The 22,142-nt window shown below is 38.9% G+C and overlaps 1 protein-coding gene across 1 annotated transcript; it reads right to left on the bottom strand.

Annotated features, from left to right (window-relative positions):
• Positions 1-2,707: 2,707 nt before the first annotated feature.
• Positions 2,708-19,708, bottom strand: SH3BP2 (SH3 domain binding protein 2). Its single transcript, XM_084204459.1, has 13 exons — positions 19,603-19,708; positions 13,994-14,133; positions 12,819-12,921; positions 11,078-11,195; positions 10,419-10,489; positions 9,967-10,055; positions 8,553-8,618; positions 7,501-7,999; positions 6,515-6,623; positions 6,125-6,180; positions 5,595-5,676; positions 5,280-5,339; positions 2,708-4,859 (listed from the first exon to the last, which is right to left on the bottom strand). The coding sequence occupies exons 1-13, from the start codon at positions 19,683-19,685 to the stop codon at positions 4,722-4,724; spliced, it is 1,614 nt and encodes a 537-aa protein (XP_084060585.1). The 5' UTR covers positions 19,686-19,708; the 3' UTR covers positions 2,708-4,721.
• Between the last annotated feature and the right edge of the window lie 2,434 nt (positions 19,709-22,142).

The following is a 22,142-nucleotide window of genomic DNA, read 5'->3' as shown; positions in this document are numbered from 1 at the left end:
TGTTCTCTGCTAGCTGCTTCTACATGAATTCCAGTGTGACTAGAGCAGCTGAAATTGTTTTTAAGCTGCTCTGTAATGATGTCTTCATCCTTATAAGTAGGAGAAGGAAAAAAGTCATTAAAAGAAGTTATAACTTTTGAACTAACTTTAGAACTGCAAGCAGACTCAAGAGGGTTAAACAGAGAAAAACACATCAGGGCAAGTTCAAACTAACGAGGAGGGCTGAGATGCATAAGAAAAATATTTTAAGGTAGTTACTATTTTAATTATTATATACAGGAGAAAGTTAATTAATCTTGAGAGAAGCTTTGTAATATCAGAATATCAAATTTTTAATTCCCTAAACTCATATTTAATTTTTAAATGGCACATTTTCAGCAGTACTTGCATGGTTAGGGTGTGGCTGTCATTTTCTTGGAAAAATAAATCAGCATGAATGTTAGCACAGTGCAAATTAATTAACAACATAATCAATGAAGCCTAAAACAGCTTATGAAGCCACATCTGGAGCACCTTTCCATAGTACCTTTTTAGCCCTGTAATGAAACCCTTTAATACTTTCCATGGGACAGCCTCTCCTGTTTTCTGTGCTGCTCTGGTGGCCCTTTCACATCACTGGCCTTCAGTACAGGTGTAAAAGGCTGTCCAGGCCAGAACTTCAGTGCACATCAGCCAGTCCAAGCTCCAGCTGTGCTGGGATAGTGCCCAGCAGGAGCTTGTATGAAGTGGTTGTTCAAAGGCAGGGAAGGTGGTAACTCAAAGGAGGGCTCAATGCCTTTTGCTTGTTTTAGATATCCAGTGATCTAATCCTACAAATGGTTTTATCACTGTTGTTTCTGTGCAAACCTACTCCAGGAGAGATATGTGTGAGTAAAATCACATTAAAAGCAATTCTTTGATATCTCCAAGATTACATGCCTCTCAGGACCATGTCATCAGCCTGAGAGGTTAAATTACCCACTTCCTGGGAACAGGATAGCAATGACCATCCTGGAATTACAATACAGGAATGGGAACCCTGAAGGAATAGATTTGGAGGTGGCTGTGCTACAAGGCTTACTCCATACCTGAAGCCCACTGAACATAATCACTTCAGCCCATCCAGTTTTAAAATGAGCTCAAATGCTTTCCATCTAGAAGTTCTAGTAGGGTTTGGTATTTGATATTTTAGTACTTTAAGTACAGTAAAAGGACTGTAAGCTCTCCACTTGGGGGTCTTTGATTGTGGGTATCTCAAGCACTCCCACTGTTAGGAAAAAACCCCCTCCTTGACTTCAAGGAGGTGAGTATTTCATAAGATGGAAACTATTGCAACAGTTGCTTGCTGCTAGGTGAAGTACTTAATGTTCAGAACAGCTGCCTAATGTTTCGAGATGTGCATAAATTTGGGTGGTGCTCAGATGTCCATTATGTAGATTCTACCTCAAAGTATATTTTAAGAATAAATTAATCTTTCTCTGTTTAAATTATCTCTTTGTTCTTTAGGTTAGAATACATTCAGATGAGTAATTCTGCTAAACAATATTGTTGCTTATTTGAGGCAAATGAGCCAAAAGAGTTTTAAGTTTCAAAGACACAGCTTGTTAAGTTTCCACTTGAAGTTGGCTTTGATCTCTAGCTTCTATCTGAAGTCACTTAAGATTGATTTGTCCCAAATGACTTCCACACACATGCTCAGCTGCTGGATTCCTGTTGTGTGGATCCCTGTGTGGAACAGGCTGACCAGCAGATGTCCCCAAATTCTACATAATCACACTTTCAGCTCCCGAAATCTTCAGTGCCCTTTTGCACATTCCAAAGGATGAAGCCACTTGAGGCCACAAATACTCTTGCTACTTATTCACATTCTTGTGAAAACTGAAGTTCTGAGGTGGGGAAAGCTTGACTGCTGACAGAAAGCACCTCTTTTGTCAGAGAAAAATTGTTTGGATATTGGTTCATTTTTTATGACATGCTGCCATTGATTGTCCCTTGCTTTATTTTCAAAAGCACTCAATTTTTTTTTTCCTAGAACAGCAATCCCTATCCAAATATGACCTGTAATACTTTAATCTGGAGGTTCAGTCACAGGAGGCAAGATTTTTCCAAACTAGTATCAATGATTTTGACTTGGATATTACAAAACTCATCAACTACATTCTTTTTGCACATCAAATGCTGCTTTTACAATTCCCCACAAACTATTTTAAAGCTAAGGAGCTTGTAGGAGGTTGTAGACACAAAGGCTGCTTTGTGGTGAAGGAATGAGGAGAGGCAGATTAGTGAGAAATACAGGAGACATACTGAGCCATGCATTGTGTCTTTCCTTCTTGCAAACACCAGAAGCTCACTTGATTTGTTATAAAACAAACTAGACTAGTATGTATGCGCAAGAGGAAGAGTCTAAATGATTGCAGATTGGTTTAGAACATGAAGATTTGCTTCTAAGGGACACTGAAAATTAATTCCTCTAACTCTGCTATTAGAAGAACACAGGTTCTTCTAGCAGAGAGAAGAACTCTGCTATTAGATGAACAAAAGCATCAGAACCCACCCCCATGAAATTAAAGACAACTGCACAAAATGAGGTGGACTGGCATTGAAAGTTTATCCATTTCAGAAATCTATACATTTAGATACAAAAAGGAATTACACAAAAATTTACATATTTGCAATTCTTGTATTACACAGGTAAAGAGTGTGTTATGGTTTAAATGGATGTTTACAATTTAAAAATCTTCTGAGTATAAGTTGAGCAAACAATCAAATATCCAAATAGGGCCCCAAAGAGAGCATACTATAAATAACATTGTCATGACACAATGAAGTCAATTATTCTCAGACAGAGAAAATCTTACTCTGTAGACAGTTAGGTATGAATATTGCAAGCAACTTGAACTTACACTGATATACATAAAACTATTTGTCAAAGAAGTTTTTTAAATGCTGTCTTGGCTGAGCCTTCTTTAGAGAGGATCAATGTCAGGATAGTGCATCACAGGGACACTAATTTAAAATAAAGGGAATAAGACTTAAAATATCCAACATTCAACAGAATCTGAATTTTAAGTACTTCACATTCTTGACACACATAAGCCCTATGACAGTGGGAACAGAGGTCAAAAGATTGATATTGTGTATGTCTTTGTCTCTTGAAAAAGATGGAGGCAGAATTTCCTGCCTCAGTTCCTGTATATGATCCTCATATTCCATCTGATTAGTAAGGAAAATTCCCTAGAGACTAAATCCTGGTTCATTGTTTTAATAAAAAGAAAATTATTATTCTGCAATAGTTTTGTTATGATTTTAAGGTTGTGACCATCTAATGGTAACAAGATTAAAATGGGCATTTAGAAACTTTTAGAGGGTAACAAAAAAAAAGTTTATGAATACAAATTCAGACTGATAAAAACTAGATACCTTCTCCTGTTTCAGGAGGGGCAGATTTTTTTTTACTATTATTATAAGTCTTGTAAATATTATTAGAGTATGAGACAATTATGACACTATTTTTGGATCAACAGAATTACTTAAGAGGTTATGAAAATTAATTTCTCCTCAATATTAAAATTCAGGAATAGAGTAATTTTGGCATAAATATCAAGCCCTTGGATTTAGGATACCTGAACCCAAAATATTAGGGAACAAATGTTAAAAGCACCCTGGTAATGTCTATCGCTAACCATAGATTAAAGACAGATTTTTGTTTTGCATGCAACTACAATCTGAGTAGAAATTTTAATGAAAGAAGTCTTGTTGGCAGACTAGGGTAGTGTGTTTTGCCCTAGAACAGAAAAAATGCAGCTGGCTGACAACAAACTGTGACCACAAAGATTTTTGGATTGATAGTAGCGTCGCAATCATAGTTTCAGGTGCTTTTTTGTGCTTTGTTTTAAAGAACCTTTGACTATGGCAATGTGAGAGCAAACTGCTAGCTGGAATTTGAAACATTCAAATGGCTCCCTTCCCTTCTTCCAAAATCTGAAGTAGCCCTTTCTCTTTTCCCTTTAAAAATACCCTTCCAGTTCAGAACCAGATAATGGAGCTCCCATGAAAGCCAAATCAATATTGTCCCACACTTCTCTGAAGTGCATGTCATGAAGCAGTATGTGGGATGCCACACCCATATCAGCCAGATAGTACCTGATAGTGATTACTGTACTCAGAAGGTACAAGGGTATAAGAGGTGGCTTAAAAAAAAGCCTTGATTCCTGATCATCTTTACCTATAGTAAATAAAATAATTTGCACAGAAATCTTCATTATGTACACATCAGCTATACAAGTAATACAAAAAAAATATCCCAGTTGAGCACCAATGCTGACTTTAGGAGTAGTACCTCCAAGTCAGAGTATTAGTATTCCCTGTCACAAATAAATTCTGACATACTTTCAGAAGTGTCCATTTTCTAGATCAGCTGTATTCAGATCACTTTGTTCACGTTCATCTTCGACATTCCAAGGAGATTAGTAATAGCAGCAGTTTTATAAAAGGTGTGGGTATCCTGGACAGCTTTCACAGCACAATCAGTTCAGATCTTTGTAAAGAAAAAGACCATAGAATCCGCTGATCTGGACTCTAAGGTTTTACCAGAAGTTCATTAAATGGAATTTATAGAACAATTTATGAGAGAATAAAAGGTGGACACAGACCCAGTTTGTGTGTGCAAACAGTGGGATGTCCAACAGGCAGGAGTCCTGTCCCCAGGGGCAGCAGGGTGTCCGTGAGCCATGGCTATCCTGTCACCTTGGCTTAGAGTAACCATAAGGACACCTGAGAATCAGGCTGTCATGACTGGGTAAGACATGAGTGCTGTAGTATTCCACCAAACTTCCCATGTTCAAAAACAGGATGTCTGAATCCAGGTAAAACTTGCCATCCTGTTGTAGAACAAAAACATATGTAACCATTTACAATTGACAGTAATGTTTCCAGCTGGATGTCTAAAGGAAAAAGGGCCAGAACATTATCATCAGAACTAAGTTATTCCAAATACACTATTCCTTTGCAAACCAGTCAGTCACACAAATAAGTCCAAATTAAATTCAGGAATTTACTAGGATTTGACTGGGGCTGAAATTTAGGGTGATACATGACACAGCAATTAGAAAGCCCAGATCTGAGTACTCAAACTTTTATCCTAGACCAGATATTTGTAAATCAGCTGATTCTTACTGTCAGAGGAGGGAACAAATTTAGACTTGAGCTTGTTAATTCTGATATTACCCTATATGCATCCCCCTTTTTAATACACTCTGACATATGTAATCTAAAGATGTGCATTTAGTGAAGCTACTGACCTTTTCAAAGATTCTGTAGTTTCTCACTTTTCCTGCAGGTTCATCCCATACAACCAATACCTTGAAGAATCAAAATACAATGTATTCAGTCTATGTTACCAAGCTCTTCTAAGTCAAGGTATTATTAAGGAATTACTTAAAATTCAGCCTAAAAGGTTTTATTACAATCACTGACACTACAATAGGGATTCTCTCACATTTGCTTGCTTTAAGAAAAGACCACATCTAAATTGTTAATACTTTAACATATATAAAATGCAGTATGTCTCAATCAAGAAGTTTTTTTGGGGGTTAGACTCAGAAATTGCAATTTACCTTGCCAGGCTTAGTAGATGAGTTCCTAATACAGTACAATCCATTTTGTGGTTGTCCTTGTGGGCTACTAGCTTTAAATATCCTAAAAAGAATTTAAAAATGACATATATTACAATCATTCATGTACATGACATGTTATTAGCACTCAGATAAATCAAATACCTACAGTCTTAAAATTCTCAATACAAATATCTGGTTTGGGTGTTATTACACCCAATTCATAGTAAAGTATAGATAAAAGAAAGTCACTGTTCTAGCATCTGAACCAGCAGGGCAGCACAGATCATCTGGCTCCCTGGTCCCATCCAGCATCCTGGCGAAACAGCCTCCTCCAGATGGAGCCAAATCACATTGCATTCTCATCTGTCAATTGATATATGAACACTGAACTAACTTCTCTAGAAAGTGATTTGCATATTAAACATTTCAGTGCATGCTTTAAACACAAGTTATCAGAATTATCTTTGTATTACAGTTCAGTACAGGTCTTTGCAGGACTTCTAAGGAACTATTTTAAAATCACATTTTACCTTTCAACTTCGAAGGACTCAGAGGTATTAAGAAATATTGAAACAGGCAGCCCAACCTATAAAAAATATTAAAAAAATAAATCAGCATTAAGTCAATGACAACTCAAATCCATAGCAACTTGTTATGCAAATAAGCTACAGACAATCTAAAATTATTAACAGTGATTTAATCTTTACTTTTCGCTTCTTTTTTCTTTATAGCCAATCTTAAACTCTGTAACTTATCAAGGCATTCACTAAAGCTCAAAAAGAAATGAAAACAAAACGTACACAGCACTGTTTTCAGAAAGCTACTCTTCTCCTGAAATAATGCACTTAAAATGTTCCCAAAGATATACATAACCAAGGAAAAAAATATTCTTTTAGAATGGATCATCTGCTTCATCTTACTTTTTCATAATCATCATCAGAGTCATCATCAGGTTGGCTTGGCTTGGAGGGTAGAGCTGGTTTTTCAAATGAAAAACTTCTAAAACTCTGTCCATCTGGTGGTGATCTCCTGGCAGAAACAGAATGAAAACTGAAGGATATCTCATCAGGAAAGCAGAGCAAATATACACAAAACATTGAAGGAATAGCAAAACTAGAACTGAAGCTTCAGTTTAACCCCCAAATCATGGAGTCCTAGAATGGTTTAGAGTGGAAAGGAGCTTAAAGACCATCTCATTCCAGCCCTCCTGCCATGGGCAGGGCTACCTTTCACTAGACCAGGTTGATTGGAGCTCCATCCAACGTGTCCCTTCCAGGGATGCGGCACCCACAGTTTATGCGCCAATCTGTGCCAGTGCCTCACCACCCTCCCAGTAAATAACTTATTCCCAATATCTAATCTGAACCTACACCTCCCCTCTTTCAGTTTAAAGACCTTCCCCCTTGTCCTAGCACTCCGTGCCCATGTCAAAAGTCCCTCTCCAGCTCTTTTGTAGCTCTTTTAAGTACTGGAAGGTGTTTTAAGAGTCTCCCCAGGGTCTTCTCCAGGCTGAACAAGCCCAGCTCTGTCAGCCTGTCCTCCTAGGAGAGGTACTCCAGCCCTCAGATCAGCTCAGTGGCCTCCTCTGGACCAGTTTCAACAGTCTTTCTTGTTTTGGGGGCTCCAGAGCTGCAGGCAGTGCTTGCAGATTAATTTAGATAATCACAGATTAATTTGGGTAAGGAGAGACCTCTAGAGATCATTTAGTCCAAGCTCCTGCACAGAACAGGTCCAACCAGATCAGCCAGATTCACTGCAGATTTTCAAATAACAGGCAAAAAAAGCACAACACAGAGAGGGATGGTGCAGGGAACAGACACAGATGTTGGTATGAATCTGAGCATGTCTAAACTTGTTAACTAATAAGTGACTGAAACACAGCAGTGCATTGTGTTTTCATACTTACTGTAACTGGGGACCTAAAGATTTCTCTGTTCTGGGCTTGACTGCAGGGGGCTGGTGGCTTGGCACGGGAGGCTTTGGGAGCACCGGTGGCACAAACAGTCCAGGTTTACCATGTTCCCTTGGCACTTTGGGCTCTGCTAGCTTTTCAGTAAGCTGTGACAGCTTGGGTTTATTGGCTGGCAGAGGAGGAGGAGTCCGTGGGGAAAGGTTGAGGGTTTTTAGCTTCTCGCAGGCTTCTGGAGGAGCAAGGACTTGGGCTGGAGGCACAGGCTCCGGAGGCAGCGGCTGGGACTCTTTGCCACTTGCAGGCTTTTTGAACACAGGTAAAGGGGGCACAGGGGGTGGCTCTAGTTTGATTTCAGGTAAGCTCCTCTTAGGGGGGGGCGGTGGTACGGGTGCAGTTGGTTTGCCAGCATAGGAATGTGACCTTGCTTCGGAGTAGGGAGATTTCCTGACGTGAGGAACGGGCGGAGGGGGGTACGCAGGGGGCAGCACCATATCTGCAGAGAGAAAACCAAAAAAGGTGACACACTGAGGGGAAATGCAGTATGTCATCAAAGGAGACTGCTCAAATCAATTTTCTGTGTGATCTAAGATATTTCACTGGCATCAGGTCTGACAGTACTCAACATGCTGGATAAGCATTTAACTTTCAGCAGAATTCTGAAAGTTCTAGGTAATAAACTCCTGCTATTTTTCTTCAGGCATAGCTTACAATGGCTTAGCAGAGACTTTTCCTTTGTATCTGTTGTTTCCTTAAAAGCATTACTGTTGCTCCAGACTGATGACCAGATACAGGTCATCCCCAGGCAGGAGGCTCCAATGAAACACACCCCTAAAGGCATGTAATGCTCTCTGTAAATGGTTACTGCTGTTATTACAAACTCCTGACCCTAAATACCTCTCCAGATACCTCTGCGTTACTTCAGTTATTTTGCCAGCTGGAATAGTAATGACTAATACAAAATAATAACCTGGCATTCCACATGAATATTACCTTCACTGGGGCCTTTCACAGGGTCCTTTGTGAGGGCAATCAAAAAAATCACTTACCATCTTTCACTATGTCAGAAGTATCTGGCTGCAAATAAGACTCATCTTCTTCCTCCTGGTCATAATCTGAAGATAAAAATTAATGTGTCAGACTTTGATAAATACCCTTGGAACCTAAGAAACCTAAGAAAGAGTATCAAGTAATTAGGGTTCCCTAAAACAGATATTTTTTCAGGTATTTTTTTCTAAAGAGGTGAAAAAAATTAATAGTTTTGATCCACCTCTCTGCTATCTAGGTGTTTCCTAAAATTTTTATGGCAATTTAAAAAGCCATCTCTCATAACAGAGGCAAATCAAGTACACTGCACATTAATTTTTTTTTTCAGCTTACAAGTTAAAAAAATTATTCTGTGGTGACCCTTTCTAGTGTTCCAGCCTTCCTGAGAGAAGTTCAAATCAGTTGCACAGACACAACTACATGGATATATTGAAGCACTTGGAAAAAAAAATAACCCCCAGAATTTAACCATACCACAGAAAAACTTAGGATTTTGCAATATGGAAGATTAAACAAGCTTAGTGATCTACAAAACAATTTTAATTCTTCTGCCTTTCTCTGGCAATAACAACAAAAAAAGCACCACCTGCTTTTAACATGTGGTGCCATTAACAAATGGATTAAGTGGTTTCAATGTTGCCTTTAACTGTAAATCAGAATAACCAAGCCACAAAAACCATGTTACTTCTAGGCAGTAATTTCTCATCATTGATTATAAGAGGAGCCTGAAGGACAATATGCAGAGGAATGCCCCAGAATAAAGGTAAGACTATCTGATAAAAATCAGTTATTCTAATTTTCCTAATTTAAACTCCTACCAGGCCTCTTATCATCATTCATCTTGCATACAACCCTTCCCTCCCATAAAATCAGGAGGACTAAACTGCAACCCCACATGAAATGCTGATGAGTCTGTTCTCTGCTTGCAGCAATGGAACCGGATTTCCTAACAGACCCATTCCTGCAGAACAGTCAGGAATTTCCTTTCAGGAAATGAGAGGACTTGCTCCCATCAACATTGCCCTTAGAAATCTGAAAGGGCAGATGGGGAAAGGCCAAGGAAAGGATCCCTGCTGAACCTCAAGGCAAGGTTTCTCATGTTGGTTTTCACAAACATATTTCTTGACTTGGAACTCAGTTGCTGAAATATGCTGTGAACGCCTACCTGACAGGCTTTCTGTCATGTCCTCACTTTTAATTAACCTCCTTAAAGGATCTGAAATTCTTCAGTTTATTGGTACAGTTAATGCCACAGAATACCTGTTGCTGATTTAAAACTACAGACATACACCTTATAAAAACCACCAGTTACAAATTGGACCAGTTTACTTAAGCTATGGGAATACTTCCTGCAGAATTCAGAAGAAATAATTAAGCAACAAAGAAGCCTTATTTATCAGTGTCTGAATTTGTCACCTTCATTATCTGCTGAATGATGGGAATACTTGATGTCAATGGGACGTTCTACTGAGCCATAGAAACTGTCTGCATCAGAACCAGAGTCACTGCAAAAGAAAAGACAGAGTTACTTCTGTTTAGCAGGACTGCAGCACTGGAAAGGAATGCTGGAAAAGCAGAAGCAATCTGTTCCTATTTCCCAATTAACAGTCAGATTTGTTGTTGCTGTCTTTTAAAAGATTTCATTTCTTTTACCCAAAGCTGGCATTGAAAGCGCTCTTTGTTTAAAGATTTGGGTTTTTCTTCATATTCTTTAAAATATAAATTGGGAAGGGATTTTCTTCTTGGGTCTTACTGTGCCTGTTCTTATTTAACAGGAAGTTTCTTGCAGGTGCAAAAAGCCTAAAACATCACTGTAAAGAGCTAGTGCAAAAGGGATAAAGAAGCCAATAAAGAATAAGGGTTTATACCTAAATTCTGTTATTGTTTCTTTCTTCTCATGGTAGTGACCAATTTCCCTTCTCAAGGATAGCATCCAATTCTAAACAAAAATAAAAATACAACATTCGACACATCAATTTTAAAATCATTAAATGCAGATGTATCTTGTCCTCTGTAAGATCAGAGTAACTGTGCAGGGAACATACATTGAAATAGCATTTATCCATTACTGTTTTATTGAAAAGACTCAGCAGTCAAATGTTTTGACTATTTAAAATGCTGTAGGAACCTACTGAAGTATTAAATTTTCAGTTTGCAAATTTCAGGCTGTTATTCCTAAAGCCAGATATATATTCAGTGAGTTTAGGGGTGAGAGATCTCACTGAACAGTTTTCAGAATTTATCAAAGGCTTAACATATCATTACTTTTTCCTTGATGAAAAATAAATATGGAATATTCATGAAATATGGAGAAACCCATGCCATCTAGTATGTCACAGCCATTCCCTAAATTACAAGTTAAAGTAACACTAACTAAATAGTTGAAACTTCAGACATGATTTTCAGAGGAGCCCAAAGAACCAGGTATACAAATTTCAGCTGCATTTCCAGTTCACTTAGATTTTAGGGAAGTCCAAGATTCTCTTTTTGCTTCAAGGAAAATGCTGTTGCAAAAGAAGAAAGTTACCTTTCTTTCATCTTCAGAAGAAGCTGAAAAAAACCACGTCCTGTGCTTCTTGCTGATGTGAACCAACTTGAAAGGAAACACATTGCTTGATGTTGTCTCCTCAGCTGCCCGCATCACCCTGAGAAACAGAGCAATACAGAAACACCTTCATCTACAGTTCATGCTGCTGTGCATGGCATAAAGACTGACAGAAAGCAGTTTCACTGGCCAGTTTTGCCTCGTGGAAAATATCCCCAAGCCCAGAAAATCACCACGGAAATCCCCACATGTGCATTTGCAGTACTTCTCCATTCTTGTGGTGGAAGGGACAATGCAAAAGGAAGAGCACTTGTTAATCCACCAGCCAGATCTTTATAAACAGCTGCTTTGACCTGTTCAAGAGTTAATGAATCACATTCATTCATAAGCATCACACACTGCAAGAGGGACTCAGGGTGCTTGTGGCCCTGATTTCAAGAAGTCACTAGTTCAGAAGAGAAATCAAAACACAGCTCCCATGAAAATAAGGAAAAACTAATAAAAGCAAATTTCATTTTTACACGTTTCCCTTACAAACACTTTCTTGCACATTTTTTTTATTAGCTTAAAGCAAGCATAACTTAACCCCTTTTCTGGGTGTGTGAGGAATTTCTTCATTTGGGGCTCCTAGGGGGAAGAAAAATCTAAAAACCCCTTATGCAACTACTCAATCTAACAATGCTTTCAGTTCAAATTCTTTTCCAATACTGTTTCTCTGTGCCTTATACTAATCAAGACCTCCCTATTCCAACCAAGGTCTCTACAAGGCTGCTAGAATGAAGATACATAAAAAGGAATGAACAGTCCTTAACATTTACAGATTCCATGGTATTGTTCACATTCACGTGGATAGCAGAAGCTGGTGTCATGACAAAAATACAATGTGGGTTTCTTCTACAAATAACCTTGAATTTTTAACTAGCTACAATGTTAACAAGTACATTCCCTTAAAAAGATGCCATTGTCATGCTCTGTTAGAAAAGCTCTCATGATTTAAGAAAAGGTAATTCCTTGTTCTACAACTCTGAGAACATTATACATTACAAGATATACATATACAAATACCATAAAATTGCAGTGTTTATGATCAACACAATGATATTTCTCTACATTCCCTCTTTCTCATTAAACCTTTCTTAGCATAAATTTCAAAAGCAATTCCCTAAAGTTAGGCTGGACTTGTATTAGTAGGCCTTGTACTTCTGCTGCATTCATTCTGACAGTACTGGCTAACTTAAAGCCACATATTTCTGCCTTCAACTTGCAAAGTAAATACTAAGATTAAAAATGTGTAGTGAAATGAGTCAGACACTTTGCACATGCATTCTCTTATTTAGCACTGCAGCTGATACAGTTTCAACACTAACTACAGTTGCTGAACTAGTAACTCCATAAATTTTCTCTTCTGATTCCTCTCTGGTCCCTACAGAACAAAGAAGTTCTGTCTGAAAGAATCTATCTGCATGTGCAGTCTGCATTAATCAGTAGATTGCCATTCAAACAGTTTTACTGGTTAAGTTACAGAAAAAGAAGGCTATCCACTTACCAAGCACAGGAAATGTCACATATACAATTTGAAAGGAATACATTTCTTGGAATCTGAGATCAATGCTTAACCCAAACAACAGATGTAGCTGCGTTTAACTTCATTAGAAATGAAACCCATAGCCCTCAGCATCAAGTAAGAGGAGTTTGGGTGTTTAACAACTTCCTTGGCACTTACCTGTTGTAACCTTTCAAAGAAAATGCACCCTGGGGAGATGCAGATGTGCTGCTCTTAAAATAGTAAATACATCCCTCGTGGATAATCACAAATCTCAGTGGCCCTGAAAGAATAAAAAGTGATCAAAATATAAATCCAAGGGCAGCAGAACAACTAGAACCTCTTAGCATGTGTAGAATTATTGTTTAAGACCTTAGTAACCATATGAATCACTGTAAATGAGCACAAACATGTTAAGTGACAGCTCATTGATGATCAGTCCCACAGTGAAGCTGTCCATCTGCAGAGTTTCAGCACTAAGGACAATATCTGAGTCCCTCACTTGAGAGGCAGCTGATCTGAAAACTTCAAAAGAAGCCAGACTGCAGGCCTGACCTCCACCTGTGCTCCTTTATTAGAGGAATAAGCAACAGCAACAAGGCAGCCACAGGATACAAACACATATTTACATCCATCCCCAAACCATTATCTCCCTCTCTTCTTTCACCTCAAGGACATAATCCTGCCAATAAAATGATACCCCGTTTTCTTTTTTGAAAGAGGCCAATATTCCTTCCTTTATCAAAGGCAGTAATCTTTGTCCTTACTATATAAGGACATTATACTGTAAGTATACTATACTATAAGTATCATTTCAGTATAAACAGGGATACCAAATGAATAACATAAATAAAACCAAAATATGAACTTTTCCCCATGTAAATAGACACTGATTTCAGAAGAAATTACTGTTATTAAGAACAGCCCAATGTTGGCAGTGAGAAAATTTCCATTTCACAACAGCAGTGGGAGATGGGAATATTTTTTCCAGTACAGAATAACCAACTGGGAAAAAAAAAGCTGAGTACTAATTTCTTTCAGAAAAGAGCATTTGAAATCAATACATATCCTGGGAATCTGTTTGTCTTGAAAATCTTACTTGTGAAGGACTTGACAAGAGGACTAAACAAGCAAAATAAAATCAACCAAAACATATATTATGTAAGACTTAAAGTTGCAAAACAATTAAAGGAAAATCTTTCAATATGAGCCTTTCATACATATATTCCAGTAAAATCGTATTCCAATACAAAGTAGAAAAACAGCTTCAACAGTCTGCTAACATAAAATCTGTTACTGGGCCCAGAGGCAAGCATTTAAAACATTTAATTTAGTTAATACCTCATTCAACTTACACTTCAGGATCTGCAGCTGGGTGCCTCCTTTTTTATGAAGATACCCTGACTTGGTGACTCCTCCAGGCATTGTCAGAAGGTTTTGTGCTCCAATTGCCTTCATTGGGACTGGCCAGACCTGCTCCTGCGAGGCCATCATTCTGCAATTTAGAATAATTAAAAACAGTTTAAAACTCAGATTTACTTTATGGAATGAGTACTGAGAAGCAAAGCTTGTTTCCTTGAACAAGCTTTCCAAACAACTAATGTGGTTCAACACTCAAGAATGTAACACAGACAGGGTGTTCAAAGATTCCAGGAACTTTGTAATGTATAAAAAAACATGGTGCAAAAAGCCCCGATTTATTTTTATACAGCTCTCAAAAGTGATTGACAGTTGTTGAAACAAAGAAAAAGTGCTTAGTAAATGTTGCTTAAGTATTTATGTTTTAAAAATACTTCAGATAACACTGCAAGGCTTAATCAGGCAGGTGACGAAATAAAATTGGTTTCTTCTCCCAACAGCTACATGACACACGTATATACAGAAAATGTCATTTTCTGTGCAACAAGGGAATCAAGTCAAGGTTTAGTAACTGCAGCATCCAATAAATACTACTTACTCCTGATATTTATGTTTTATTCTTTAACTCTTAATTCTTTAACTAAAAGGATTTGTATATAATCTCATACTGTATGTTACATGTGACAGCATCCTGTGCAAATGAAGTTCCTCTCAGATTTCTGCAGGCTTCCATTTGATTTATATATCAATTATTTATGTAATGCTCCACCAAGCATATCTGCAGTTAGCACTCTTTCTGCCATCATCTTAAACCAAAAAGATTAGATTCTGAGGTAGTAACTTATTCTGATATATCATTATGAGTTCTTTCTTTCTTCAACTACTAACAGAACTAGATTAAAAATCCTATTGTGTCATGGAGAAAAGAAATCACATGTAGACAGAATGGGAATTTTGACCTAGACATAAAAGGGTCTGTTATCATCAGGTAAAAGCTAGAGACCTTTGCTAGTAAAAGGCAAACTAATGAAGTTCCAGTTAATTAGTTTCTGATAAATGAATGATGGTTTAGAACTGAAAAGCTTTCAGGGCAGGACTGAAATTTAATGATCTTGTTTGTTTCTCCTTTACCCAAAAGGGACAGTAAGGGATGTAAATTGTGAGGCTCAGCACAGAATCCAAGAGCCTCAGCACAACACCCTACCCAAGCACTGCCCCTCCAACCCGATGGCTTTTTCCATTCTGAAAATAAGAAGGAAGTGTTTCAGATTTGTTGAGGTGCAACAGCAAAGTGAGTATCCATTGTATGGTTAGGGAAAACAGAAATGCAAGTCGGTGGATCTTGCACTTAGAATCAGTTTAGGATTTAGATCTGTTTGCTGTCTGGTGATGATGCATGTATGGGAAAGGGGGGAAATTCTTAGCAATTTCTACCAGGAGAGTTTAAACTAAATTAAATTCTCTAGGCAGCCTAGAAGACTTAATCACAAAAATTAGGCTTTGGTCTCCAGTGTTAAAAAGCAGATTCTGCCAGAGAAGATAGGCCCTAAAAAGGCTCCCACAGCAGACATGTCAAGACACCATGGTATCCCAATTTTCCCCCAGACCTCCCTGCTCACCAAAAAGTTGCTTTTGTTCTACTCAGTTATATCCTTCCTTCTGCTGTTTCCTCCCTGTTCTTATTAAATGACTGAGATCTTTCCAAGATGAGTTATTTCCTCCTCCTCCACAACGAAATTTCTAGCAACAGCAATGTGTCCAAAAAGAGGCTACTCACATATTTTAAGTTTTTAAGAATAAAAATTAAAAATTAGTAGCAGAAGCTAACATCCCCCCCCTGCCCCCCCTAAATCCTTCAAAGTATTTCTCCACATCTTGCAGAAAAGTTGAACTGAGGGAAATAGAGAGTGTTACCCAGCTGGCTGCTGACGCCAAACCACATCAATACTGCTAAGAGTGATTTCCTTGAAATAAGGATTGCAAAGGCAACTCCTGGGCTGATTCTTTTAAGAATACACTCAACAGTATTTAACCATTAGAACTTAAGTTACTTCAGTCTGTTTCTAGTTACATTCAGAAAATAAACTAAGTAAAAATGAAACCTTTTCATTCAGATGAACATATTCTGATCCTACTTTTCCAACGTTAGTCTCAATGCCATCCAAGAGTTTCATGTTCATCTTAGATCTTCCAATCCTCTGTATCTTTACTACAAAGAACAAAAGAAAGGACTGAAGCACCCAGTGCATGGTGTGAAACTCTTTCAGTGCTCTGTATGTAGGCTGAAAACCTATCAGAAGAGGCAGAGTTAAATGTCTCAGAGAAGTTATCCAAAACAACCAGTAAGCTGAAATTTCTAGGAAGCCAAAGTCAAACGCTGGCAATTAGTATATGGTACCCCAGGTAAATACAGAAAGCAGAAATATTTGTCCTGGTCATGTTTGCCTTCTGTAGGGGAGTGCACCAGTCAGAGTACTCACTAAAGCATGTGTGGATAGGCATTATCTCCTCTACCTTAAAAGACAGATCTTAAGGCAGGCAGGAAAGAAAACTATGGAAACAGAGAAAAAAAAAAATCCATTTCTACAGTGTGCAGGCTATGGGATTTACCTGACAGGAAAGGACAGCTGAGTATCAGGTTCTGCTTCCCCTTTTCACAAAAGTTTCTTATTTTTGGCTACTTACTATAAAACAGTCCTGGAAATAGAAACCAAAACATGGAACTTCCCCAGTCCAGTTAAGTGAATAAAAGAAGTGAGTAAAAGGAGACACAGCTGAAATCCATGACATCAGGTACAGATTACATGAACTAAAGAGCCCACCTAATGCACCAGGCTTTTCAACAGATTTAGAGGCAGCTAAGCCTATTATCTGGATTTCAGTGTGGCTTATAACATTCCCCATCATATCTGTACACTCCTCAAGCACTTCCATTTGCAAGAACATGGCAGACATTTAGGGAAGACTTTAGTATTCTGAGATGAAATCTTTCACTTATGCTGATAAAATACATTTAAGTACTTTGACTCTAGACATAATCAGATTTTTCTTCTTTTCTTGACTGTAGAAAACAGTTCTGTAAGGACAGATGTTGTTATTTTGCATCACACTGCTGGGAGAAAGCTGTCAACACAAATCTAACTTCAGAATCTTTATTGTAGGGGGGGTGGAGAGAAGGAAAAAAATGGAAGCCCAAAGATTTTTGTGGTCTTAGCATCTATAGTATGGTTGCCTTCAGCTCACTGAATGGTTCCTTCAACTCTTGATATTCCTGTTCTAACTTCTTTAACAGATTACATCAAGAACAGAAGGATGTTGCATTACCAGGTATGAGCCATGGCAGTCACTGAAGTCACTGCTAACTTTGGCATTACTGAGAACAGAGGGACATTTCCCACTTGTTTCTTATGCAGTCACATTCTTACACTACAAGCCAAAGACCCCCATTTTCACCTCTGGTGCATTGGAGAGCCTCTTCCACAGGGCTGACAACAAAATTAAGAGAAGGGGCTCACTCAGTGCAGCCAAAGCTCCTTCTGACACTGGCCCTCTCTCACAAACAGAAGGCAACATCCCCCGTGCATTGCTTGGTAAAAGCTTCTAGTAATAGCTACACACTTTATTCCTCTTCCCACTCACCAAGGAACTAAATACATATTTTTAAATTTTTTTATCAGTTTTTCCACCAAGTCCCAAACCCATTGCATGTGGCTATTGAATTAATCTTGTCCCCCACTGAATGGAACCCTCTGAACAGGAAGAGGATGGCAGCAGACAGGGAAAGGACTTGCATCACTTTGTTTCTCAGGTGATCCAGTGACAATTCTATGCCTGTGAGGGAGATGAAAGGCCCTGCAGTGTAGCAGGAGAAATAGCAGAACAGCAGCTTCTAGGATGTGCTTCATCATTCAAGAGTGCTTTTGGAAAGACAGAATGGTGCAATCAACACTCTGGAGCATGATACAGAGCTTATATAATCACTATTGTATCTGCTTCTCATATACAAACTGGCCCACCAGACTGAAAACCAAAGCAATTTGCAGTGTACTGCTAATGTATCAGTAAAGTCAGCCCAAGTCTATCACATCAGTATGCTTTTCTCAAACACTATCACAATGAGTCAGTTTTTATTTCAAAGTGGCCTGAAAGTTAAACAGCATGAATAAAAGTGAATTCACACACTTAATCTTGTAACCAGGACAGGGCCAGTTAGATACAGAAGTATTTTTTCTGAATCACAGTACTGCTACCAAGCTCAAACTCTGAATGGATAGCAGAATTCTGTTAATGTGTAGCAAGTAAATATATACATCTGTGAAGCAATTTTAATCTATCCCTCACTCAGTGGATAGAGAACAGCTAGATTGAAGGCTAGGGCATAATTTAATTTTACAGGCTGAAAGTCTCCATGAGTAAAAGTAAAATTCTGCCAGGTTAAAAATCTGGATTACATTGTAGTAGAGCACTTACCCCTCCTGGCCCTAAGAACTATAGGCATTCAGCCCAATTAGAGCAAATACAAGTTGATTCAATTAAGGATTGCATCCTGGAAGAGCCCTCAGTTCTTGCTTAACTTCAGCAGAATATATGGCAGATGTGATCATCTCCACAGATTGCAGTTTGTAGGCAAAAAAAAATATTACCCTTTTCTCTGAGACTACAGCTGCCAATAGTTGTTTTAAAAGTTCTCACTTGTTATAATAATATTTATGATCTGGCCCTGTTTGGTCATGCAGGAAAACACAAGAAAATAGCCTCCAAAGCTGCAGTACAGAAGGTAAACCTGATCTGAATTTGTAACAACACTCTCTATGCCAGCTACATCTGAGAACTTTTACAACTGTAATCTCATAACCTCTAGTCCTTAAATTTTACATGGAAGTAAAACCTAGCTAAGCCAGATGCTAGTTTAGTTCTGAATAAATAACTTCCAAATAATGTGACATATATAATACATAACTTGCAGAAATGAATGTATTCCTCCAGTCATGCAGAGGGAGACTGAAGTATCAGGCTTTACCAAAAATGAAGCAGCATTACACACTGAAGAGCAGGAAAAGTTTCCCCTATATGCTCTCAGCAGTTCTGAGTTAGAATGATTTCTCTGATTCAAGCATCTAAACATTTACCATCTGTTCTTAAAACTGCTTTCTGCTGAATTATCAGGTCTCTTGTCTATTTATTAACCATTCTCCAGTACTTCTGAAATACTTTTCCATATCTCTCCTACTTTTTTTGGTTACACATTCTATTTCTTAATACCTCTAGCAGCCCCTCTCACAATACTCTCTCAGAAGGATTAATAGCACAGTACAAACATTGAAGAAAAAAAAATCTTACAAGACAAAGGGAACAGAGAAATAAGCCTGAGATACACTGTATAACTAAATTTACGCTCTTTAACTTGTTTCAACTTGCTTTTCTTTTCTGTCAAGTTTTCAACAGACACCGAACTCATCTCTTCCCACTCCAATTCTTAATCACTTAATTTTCTGCACGAGTTAAAAGTATTTTAGCTCAGATACCATATTCTACTCTTAGCTGCAGTCTGCTCTCGACCTGAAGGAGAAGAGATGCCAGAAACACAAGCCACAGAAGCACTAACCTGGTGACCTTGTCCGATCGACACATGGTTTTCCTGCAGACCGTTTCACCGAACGATTGTTTCCTTTGCGATGACAAAGCCATTAACAACTTATGACCCCTCTCAGGCATGGCAGGAACATCCCTGCGCTTCTCCCACCTTTGGGCACTCCCAGGTTGAAAGCCACCGCTGGATCTGCCGTCTGCTCGACACACAAAAGGAAAAGCAACCCTGGCCCGAGTGCATCTGCGCTGCTCTGTGGCCAAAAGTGACGCCGCGGCAATGACTTGTTTCCTTTGTTACTTCCTGTTCCCCCGCTGGCAGGGGCAGCGCGCTCTGTGTCACATCTCCCAGCTTCCCAGAGAGCTTATAAATCGATTCCCGCACGGCTCACACCCCTGGCAGACATCGAGCTAGAAAGCAGAGGGGATTTTCCAGCGCTCTCTCGCTTTCTTCCCACTCACCTTTCAATCAACCGCTTTCCTATGTGAGAAAAAGAAAGTCGTCCTTTTTTTCTCCCGGCGCGTTCCAGCTCCCACACTGGCAGAGCCAGGGCTCAGAAACGCTGCCTGTGCCCCTGAAGAGCTGTGCCTCAGGCGCTTGCACTGCCCCACAGAACTGTAAGTATTTAATCTGTTTTCTCCCCCACAGCTGGAGCTTGTCTTTCCCTCTTCAACCCTAGACAATCAAAATAGCCATCCTGAAAAATTCTGCAGTATAGACATGCTTTAGAGTAAGTCTTTCCTGCACGGTTGATGCCACACAAAACACAAAAGACAATAAAATTCAAATTCAAGAGGCTGACAGTGCACAATTGCTCACAAGTATCACCAACTGATAATGAATAAATGTCATTGTTTTACACTTATTTTCATCTGGAGTTCTTAAGAGGATTCAAATGTTTCACTGACTTGTCTAAATTTAAAAACATTCCAGGCTCAAAAATTTGAACAAGACAAAATCAACTAGCAGTTTCAGAGAGATGGATGAAACATATATAATTATGTCAGGCAAAGCTTACTTCACATACTTTTGGGGAAGTGGACATGAATCAGTATCCCAAAATAGAAGGAAGAAGTCTCCATACAACATCTCTTTTTGTAAACTACCCAACAGTCAAAGCACAAAAGAAAGTAATATTTCAGATACTGCTCACAGCCCTATGGGCATGAAAAACAGCTCTCTCACCATAGGGCACCTATTGGCACTCCTTCCATTGCCAGGCTCTGTGGGAAGGGAAACTGAACCATAAATCCACACACCTGTTGTTAGCCAAAAGGATCCACAGATCAGAACTCAAGATCCCAATAAGGATTCTTCAATAAGGATCAATACCCAGCTGTCTCAGCGGCTTGACAGACTTTTCACACAGAAAGTGATTACAGAGGACCAAGCTCAGCGGTTTGTGAATTAAATTCACTTGCTTTATTTGTTACAGTATCAGTTACCCATTTAAGGCACACTGTTCTAAATCTGTCTTTCCTCCCTCAGTTCTCTGTTATCTCAGCATACCCTGCTAAGTTTGCATTAGCATCTTTGCAAGCTGTTTCTCTAACTCAGTAAAAAAATAGATTTAGAATGACAGCACTTGAGTATATGCAACACTGGAAAAAACCCTTCAGTTCCTCTTTCCCTTTTCTGATGTGACACACCTAACTCCTGGTTTTCCCCTTCAAACTCCACAACTTCTAGTACCATGTTCTTTGGCTCCAACAGTTCCATTAAACCATGCCTCCTTCATCCAACACATGTTCCCGAGGTACTGCTTTTCCCCTCTAACCCCTCTCATGCTGTGCTCTCTCTTTCTTCATTTTAGTACTCAGAATTTTTAATTTCAAGTTCCAAGATCCCATTTCGACTTCTCTGGTGATTTCCAACACTATCAAAACGTTCCCAGAATCAGAACAGAAGTCAATTCACACACACACACACACACAAACACACACACACACACACACACACACAGAAGAGCAGGTGTTCCACCAAGGAACAACCAAAGTTTAGATGTTTCACAGGTTTGGGAGACTGAAAATTCAGTTTAGCATTCAGGACCAAACATTCACCAGAACGAGTGTATTTCAAAACTGCAAAGAAGGAATCTGAAAAGACATGAAAACTTTATGGATTTGATTGACATTTCTGCCAGGGAAGTGAAAGAGTATTAAATATATCCTCCTTCACAAAGCAAAATTCTATTATGCATGGACTTTGGTATAAGGTCTGCAGATTAATCTGCATTTGTCCCCACAAAATCAGGGCCGAGAAGCAGCCTTGCACCAAGCTAGCCTAGGGAGCATTTCACTCCAAAAGAGATACCCCATTTTTTTAATGTTATAAGGGAACCCTCAGCCTTAAAGGAAGAACCAAAGGATCTGAAACCAACACTTGGATTTCAGTCCAGCAGGGCTGCTGAGGAAGTCAGCCAGTCCTCCCTGCCACTGTCAGGAGCAGCTCTTGCTGGCAGCCCAAAGCAATCCTACTAATCATTAGTAAATGGGATGTGGGGGCACAAACACAGCTGGCAGAACACTGTCCATGCTGGTATAAACTCACCACAGGGT

This window comes from Fringilla coelebs (assembly GCF_963513975.1).
Source record: "Fringilla coelebs genome assembly, chromosome: 4".
NCBI classification, from domain to species: Eukaryota; Metazoa; Chordata; class Aves; order Passeriformes; family Fringillidae; genus Fringilla; species Fringilla coelebs.
The sequence above is the reverse complement of the archived record's forward strand: the minus strand, read 5'-3'. Positions and strand labels throughout refer to the sequence as shown.

What these genes read in the sequence shown, in the direction of transcription:
- SH3BP2 (XM_084204459.1), bottom strand. Translation starts at nt 19,685, where the DNA reads ATGGCTTTGTCATCGCAAAGGAAACAATCGTTCGGTGAAACGGTCTGC. An exon ending in TCATTCAGCAGATAATGAAG is followed by an intron (nt 8,619 to 9,966) that starts GTGACAAATTCA and finishes TTTTATCTTCAG; the next exon opens with ATTATGACCAGGAGGAAGAA. An exon ending in CTGATGATGATTATGAAAAA is followed by an intron (nt 6,181 to 6,514) that starts GTAAGATGAAGC and finishes TATTTTTTATAG; the next exon opens with GTTGGGCTGCCTGTTTCAAT.